At 45.6% G+C, this 7,338-nt stretch overlaps 1 protein-coding gene across 1 annotated transcript in view; it reads left to right on the top strand.

The window, feature by feature from the left end:
• The first annotated feature begins 5,152 nt into the window (after positions 1–5,152).
• RRBP1 (ribosome binding protein 1) overlaps positions 5,153–7,338 on the top strand; it is a 42,520-nt gene continuing 40,334 nt past the window's right edge. Inside the window, exon 1 of the mRNA XM_006860630.1 lies at positions 5,153–5,665. Coding sequence (XP_006860692.1) covers positions 5,153–5,665 — 513 coding nt within the window. The remainder of the gene's footprint in view (positions 5,666–7,338) is intronic.

Genomic DNA, 7,338 nt, shown 5'->3' with positions numbered 1-7,338 from the left:
GGAGGGTTTGAACAGCTGGCCTTGTTATGGTGGTTATGTGCTATGGAGTTGGTTCTGACTCATAGCGACCTTGTATAGGGTTTCTGAGGCTGTAAATCTTTGCGGGAGCAGAAAGCCTCATCTGTCTCCCGTGGAATGGCTGATAGTTTCGAACTGCTGACCTTGAGGTTTGCAGCCCAATTCGTAACCACTATGGTACCAGAGCTCCATTGTGGTGGTGGTTGTTATTAAGTGCCGTCGAGTTGGTTCCGACCCATAGCGACCCTGTACAGGGTTTCTGAGGATGTAAATCTTTACAGGAGCAGAAAGCCTCATCTTTCTCCCGCGAAACACACAAATCCCACATAAAAGCTGTGAATGAATCAAATAGAGTGTTATATTAAAAAAGGAAAAGAACTGGGATCAAGAAGCGATTCTACCATCAAACCAAATATGGTGACTTTAGAATATATTGTCATTCGCAAACTAGGAAGAAAGGCCTGACAGCATGCTTCCTAAAATCAGCCAGTGGAAACCCTGTGGGTCACAGCGGTCCTATCCCACTGTGCAGGGATTGCCATGAGTCAAGACCCAGCTCATGGCAGCTCAACACTATCAGATTACAGGAGAATGTCAGTGAAGTAAAGGAAAAGCATTTGCAGTCAGTTGCAGTGGAGACATAAAAGGGGAGCAAGTTGCTTAACGTAGGATCAAGTAGCTGTGCACCCCGGTAGCCCAGCAGGTCTAGTTCTAGTGTATCTGCCAGAGAAATTTGTGCACACAGGTATACACAGCTCCTGGTATAAAGTTACATGTGACTAGCATAATATGCAAATGCCCATCATAGGAGTATGGATAATTTGTGATCCATTTATACAATATAGAAGTTAATATGAATGTACTAAGGAGCTCTGGTAGCATAGTGGTTACAAATCGGGCTGTGAGCCGCAAGGTCAGCAGTTCAAAACTACCAGCTGTTCCGCGGGAGAAAGATGAGGCTTTCTGCTCCCGTAAAGATTTCCATCCTTGGAAACCCTGTACAGGGTCGCTATGAGTCGGAACCTACTCCACGGCACATAACAACAAGGCTATTTTTAAGTATACAGACTTCAAAGTTTAGCCCCACCCTCCAAAATGTATTGCCCAAATGATATCTACAAAACGTTGTTGTTGTTAAGCACCATTGAGTCAATTCTGACTCATAGTGACCCTGTGTAGGATTTCCAAGGAGCACTAGTAGGTTTGAACTGGCCAACCTAGCAGTTAGGTTATGGTTAGCATTTCAGTTCTTGTCCTACAGCTACATACCAAGACTCCCAATATATCACATACCAATTACCAGCAAAGCAATGTTTTGTTTACAGAGCACATGTTTGTAATATAAGCATAATCCCTTATGAAAATGGTGAGCGACACACATTCAGAGATCTGGTAGGAAAGATGATGGGTTATTTGTTTTTTAAATATCTAAAATAAATGTGTCAAATTTTAGGATTTGACAAATCCTGGGTCTGTGGGTATGGTCAAAGGATATTCATGATTTTTTTCTCTTTACTTTTTTTACATTTGAAAGATTACGTAGTGTTTTTCGTAGGGTTGGTATGAATCAATTCGTGCCTCTGTTGTTATCATTCTGTTTCATTTTTGTACCTTCCTGATAAGTCAATGTGTGCCCAGAAAACCCATCTGGAGACTTGTTCTCTTTGGCAAGCCCCGCCCCACTCTTCTAGTATACTTGTACCCCACAGCCTCTCAGAATGAATGTAGAGGAGCAGTTGGCTGGTGGTAAGAACAGATCCCTGGCCTGCTTGTCAGAGTCATTTCAAATAACTTGTCCTCATTCCCATTGTGAGAGTGGACTGAACTGGTTTGCTTGGGCCATTAGAATTAACAAAAATATTCCATGACCAAAGAGGATGAGCTTCAACTTATTTTGTTCCCTGAATTGTAACCCTCTAAGAACAGAAGCCCTGGTGTGGCTTTGTAGAATAAGCATTGGACTGCTAATCACAAGGCTGGCAGTTCAAACCCACTAGTTGCTCCTCAGAAGCTCCATACAGAGCCGCTATGTGTTGTAACTGACTCAGTGACTCTTAACAACAACAACAAATAGAAGAACCATTCTCTTGAGTTAAATATTTCACCTTGAAACACTAGAGGCGGGCTGGTGGGTTCTAGGTAGTTGAGTCTGTAAGTAAGTGGGCTCCTCCCACCCCCATGCTCTTTGTGCCTTCTACACCTTCTTGTGAGCCGTCATATAATCTTTTTGTCTTGCATCCTAATCCTATACTACCATAAGGGTAGAGATAATAAGTAATTACTAAAAACATAAGTACAATTAAGTGTTTTGTAGACATTTCTGGGATTTACCAAATGCAGGTTCTTTGTTATCAGACCGTAAAAGGTGTGGGTAGGCCTACATCTGGCTTAATTTTTTTCCCATCTGGGCACAGGGGGAATCGCTGATGTGCAAGTTCTTTGCTCGTGGCAGGGGTGTCAGAAATGCAAGTCTCCAGAGCAAACTGGAGGGAATCACTAGGTTTATTATCCAGTAAGGTCTCCTGGCCTGGGATTTGCACTCTTCAGGCTGCTTCTGTTGAGCAGCAGAAGGCTGTTTGCATTTCCGTTTCTTTGCTGTTAAGTGATCTTTCTTATCTTTAAACGTTAAGACTAGGGGTTTTCATTCTCTTGTAAAAGATTTCTTTGAAAAAATTCTAATTTAGGAATTAGTGGTGGAGATAAACTTTTTAAATTACTATTGTTTTAAACAACATGTTATTCAAAAGCTGTGAGACAACATTTGTGCTGCCATAAAACATATATTTTGAGCGTGGCAGAAGAGATCTTCCAAGTGTGCTGTTCTCCATAATAAGCTCCAGCAGAGGAAATACTTTTGTATCATGTTTGCCCACCTGGCTGAGATGAAAGGCTGGTATCCCAATTCTGGCTCTTCTGTCCAAGTTGAAAAGTTATAAATCATGAGGGGAAGCAGAGCCTCCACAGTCCAGTAGTAGACATGCCACACTTGGTAGGTGGTTGTTCACCGTGCCTGGGCCTGGTGACTGGTGTCAAGAGAAGCACTCTCAAAGACCACTTCTTAACCACATAATTGTTAAGAGTCTTGACCAAGATGATTGAGTCCCCTTGCTTTCAACTGCCTCTGGAGAAGAGGAACGTTTTAAAGGATTTTTGTTTTTGGTTATAATCTAGTTTTTGTATCTGAATGTGCCTTCATTAGTGAAGTATTAAGAGGACCCGGAGTTTTGAATGGTGGTTGAAGGCTGAGCAGGGTGCAGATTTCTTTTTTTCAATTCCTAGCTTGTGCATGTGTTTCTAGTAAGGTTAACTTGTAACACCCTCTCTAGATTATCAAATGTGAGGGATCCCTTGCTCTGAATCACAGCTGTAGATATCCATGGCCAGAGGTCAGAATCCACTTGAAGATATAAATGTTACTTTGCCTAGGATTAGAAGGCCTTTATGAACTCACTTAAGATTTCAGTTGCATAGGTTACAACCCGAAAGAAAAGCTTAATGTGGTGATAGTCTGAAGGAGACATTTAAGCCACTGAAAAGCCCAGACCTGACCTACCATATACAGCACCTCAAGACCTTTGAGAGTAATGTCAGAGGATGCCCACTCCCTCTCTCCCCCTTTCCACCATCAGAATGAGTTATTTATCCAAGTGAGTGCACAGAGGCACCTGAAGCCCTCCCTAAAGTTGAAAGTAACTTGGGCTGTTAGCCAAGGAAGTGTGAACCTGGCTTCCTGTGATCCTTTGGACTTTGGTCCATAGGCAGTGAGAGTGGGTTGGTCATGCTCCAACTTTAGAGGGTGTCACCTGGCACATGACTTGTTCTTGTCCCTTTCTGTGTGACTTCCAAATATGGAGTCTCATTTAGTGAGCTTTCCAAGACTGATTCTCCTGTTTTCCAGCATGCAAATGGCAACTTCTAAAATTCCTTAAGATTTATCACTGAAAAACTCTATTGTCCTTCACCAATTTCGAGATCACATTTCAGGATCTTAATGTAAAGGTATTTTTCTGGCACGGGGACAAAGAGGCAACAGAGCAGAGGTGGCACTCTGGGCATTTGCTGGCCAAAATGCACGTGGCCAAAAACCTGCAGACAGGTTTTGTGTAACTCATATTGTACTTTTTAAACCAGTACATTTTATTTTGTAGTTGTTGTTATGTGTTGTGGAGTAGGTTCTGACTCATAGCGACCCAGTACAGGGTTTCCTAGGCTGTAAATCTTTACGGGAGCAGAAAGCCTCATCTTTCTCACGACGAACAGCTGGTAGTTTCGAACTGCTGACTGTGAGATTAGCAGCCCGATTCGTAACCACTGCACTACCAGAGCTCCTTGTTGTTGTTATTGTTGTTAGGTGCCATCAAGTCGGTACCAACTGATAGTGACCTTATGCACAGCAGAATGAAACACTGCCCGATCTTGGGCCCAGAGCTCCTTAGTAGGGATAAAAGATTCTGACCTAATGTGAGAAAGCAAAGATTCATTAATACCATGCTCATCACATTTCTTCAGCAATTAGCTATGTATGACACCTGTTTGCTCATTTGGGTGGGACATTTGGCCCCCTTCCCAGTCACTCCCCATTGTCCCACACGTGGTCTGCACTTGTGCTCATGTATAGTGGAAGACATCCTAAATTAGGGTCCTGACCTTGGAGCCTGCTTGGTGTTAAACACTCCAGTGAGCACGTTGCCATCCCTTCATTGTTCTTTGTATTGTCTAGCACTAATAGGGATTTCCCATATCTTAAAGGGTGAAAATTGCCCACTTCTAAATAGAGGCAGCACTAATGCTGCTCAGTGATTGTTTGTGTTTGTTTCTTTCCTGAATTTATTAGTCTGAAGAAAAAGATTAATGAAACCATACGTTTGGTGGTAAAATCCAGGTGTGGCTCTGTAGGATAAGCACTGGACTGCTAACTGCAAAGTTGACAGTTCAAGCCCACTAGCTACTCCTCAGAAACCCTATATAGGGTCACCGTGAGTCAGAACCGACTCAACAACACTTAACAACAGCAACCAGCAAAACAATATGTTTGGTACTAGGGGTGGGACTGGAAACTGTCCAGTGCCTACATTTCTACACAAGATTAATCTCTGTGTATGTATTTGGCAGGTGAAAGGAAAAACAAGCCAGGATGGATATTTACGACACTCAAACCTTGGGAGTTGTGGTCTTTGGCGGATTCATGGTTGTCTCTGCCATCGGCATCTTCTTAGTGTCCACCTTCTCCATGAAGGAGACATCGTATGAAGAAGCCCTTGCAAACCAGCGCAAGGAGATGGCAAAAACTCACCACCTAAAAGTGGAAAAGAAAAAGAAGGAGAAAACAGTGGAGAAGAAAGGAAAGACCAAGAAAAAGGAAGAGAAACCCAACGGGAAGATACCTGAGCATGAACCAGCCCCCAACATGACCATCCTACTCAAAGAAACAATGCGGACCTCTCCTGTGGCAGTGACACCAATCCCAGTCCAACCTCATGTGGTCTTTGCCCCTGTAGCCACAGTATCAGCCATGCCTCAAGAGAAGCCTGCCCCCTCACCTAAAGACAAAAAGAAGAAGGAGAAAAAAGTGGCAAAGGTGGAACCGGGTTACAGTGCTATAGTAAATTCCATCCAGGTTCTCTCCACGAAGGCTGCCTTCTTCGACGCTGCTCCCAAAGAGGTGCCTGTGGTGGCTGTGCCCCCTGTGGGTACCAAGGCCAGTACCCTAGCCAGTGGTACAGCCCAGGGCAAAAAGACAGAAGGAACCCAAAATCAGAGTAAGAAGGCGGAAGGAACCCAGAACAAGGGCAAAAAGGTGGAAGCAACCCAGAACCAGGGCAAAAAGGCAGAAACAGCTCAGAACCAGAGCAAAAAGGTAGAAACAACCCAGAACCAGGGCAAAAAGGCAGATGGAACTCAGAACCAGGGCAAAAAGACAGAAACAGCCCAGAACCAGGGCAAAAAGACCGAGAGTACACAGACCCAAGGCAAAAAGGCAGAAAGTGCCCAGAATCAGGGCAAAAAAGTAGAGGGGACCCCCAAACAAGGCAAAAAGGTAGAAGGCGGCCAGAACCAGGGCAAAAAGGCTGAGGGGGCCCAGAATCAGGGCAAAAAAGTGGAGGGGACACCTAACCAAGGCAGAAAAGTAGAAGGGGCTCCCAACCAAGGCAAGAAGGCAGAGGGGCCCCAGAACCAGGGTAAAAAAGTTGAGGGGTCCCAGAACCAGAGTAAAAAAGCAGAGGGTACCCAAAATCAGGGCAAAAAGGCAGACGGAACCCCAAACCAAGGAAAAAAGGCAGAGGGGACCCCCAGTCAGGGCAAAAAGGCTGATGGGACCCAGAACCAAGGCAAAAAAGCTGAGGGAGCACAGAACCAGGGTAAAAAGACTGAGGGGGGCCAGAACCAGGGCAAAAAAGCTGATGGGGGTCAAAACCAGGGTAAAAAAGGTGAGGGGGGTCAGAACCAGGGCAAAAAAGCTGATGGGGGTCAGAACCAGGGTAAAAAAGCTGATGGGGGTCAGAACCAGGGCAAAAAAGCTGATGGGGCTCAGAACCAGAGTAAAAAAGGTGAGGGGGGCCAGAACCAGGGCAAAAAAGCTGAGGGCTCACAGAACCAGGGTAAAAAAGCTGAGGGGGCTCAGAACCAGGGCAAAAAAGTTGAAGGGGGTCAAAACCAGGGCAAAAAAGCTGAGGGGGGTCAGAACCAGGGCAAAAAATCTGAGGGGGGTCAAAACCAGGGTAAAAAAACTGATGGGGGTCAGAACCAGGGTAAAAAAGCTGAGGGGGGTCAGAACCAGGGTAAAAAGGCTGAGGGCGGTCAGAACCAGGGCAAAAAAGGTGAGGGGGCTCAGAACCAGGGTAAAAAGGCTGAGGGCGGACAGAACCAGGGCCAAAAAGGTGAGGGCGGTCAGAACCAGGGTAAAAAGGCTGAGGGCGGTCAGAACAAGGGCCAAAAAGCTGAGGGGGGTCAGAACCAGGGCAAAAAGGCTGAAGGAACACAAAATCAGGGTAAAAAGGCTGAGGGCAGTCAGAACCAGGGCAAAAAAGGTGAGGGGGCTCAGAACCAGGGCAAAAAAGGTGAGGGGGGTCAGAACCAGGGCAAAAAAGCTGAAGGGGGTCAGAACCAGGGCAAAAAAGCTGAAGGGGGTCAGAACCAGGGCAAAAAAGCTGAAGGGGGTCAGAACCAGGGCAAAAAAGCTGAGGGGGGTCAGAACCAGGGCAAGAAGGCTGAGGGAGGCCAGAATCAGAGCAAAAAAGCAGAGGGGGTACAAAATCAGGGCAAAAAAGCTGAGGGGGGCCAGAACCAGGGTAAAAAAGCTGAGGGGGGCCAGAACCAGGG

Source organism: Chrysochloris asiatica, unplaced genomic scaffold, assembly GCF_000296735.1.
Source record: "Chrysochloris asiatica unplaced genomic scaffold, ChrAsi1.0 scaffold00039, whole genome shotgun sequence".
NCBI classification, from domain to species: Eukaryota; Metazoa; Chordata; class Mammalia; order Afrosoricida; family Chrysochloridae; genus Chrysochloris; species Chrysochloris asiatica.
Note: the sequence above shows the minus strand (reverse complement) of the source record. Positions and strands in the feature narration are given on the sequence as shown.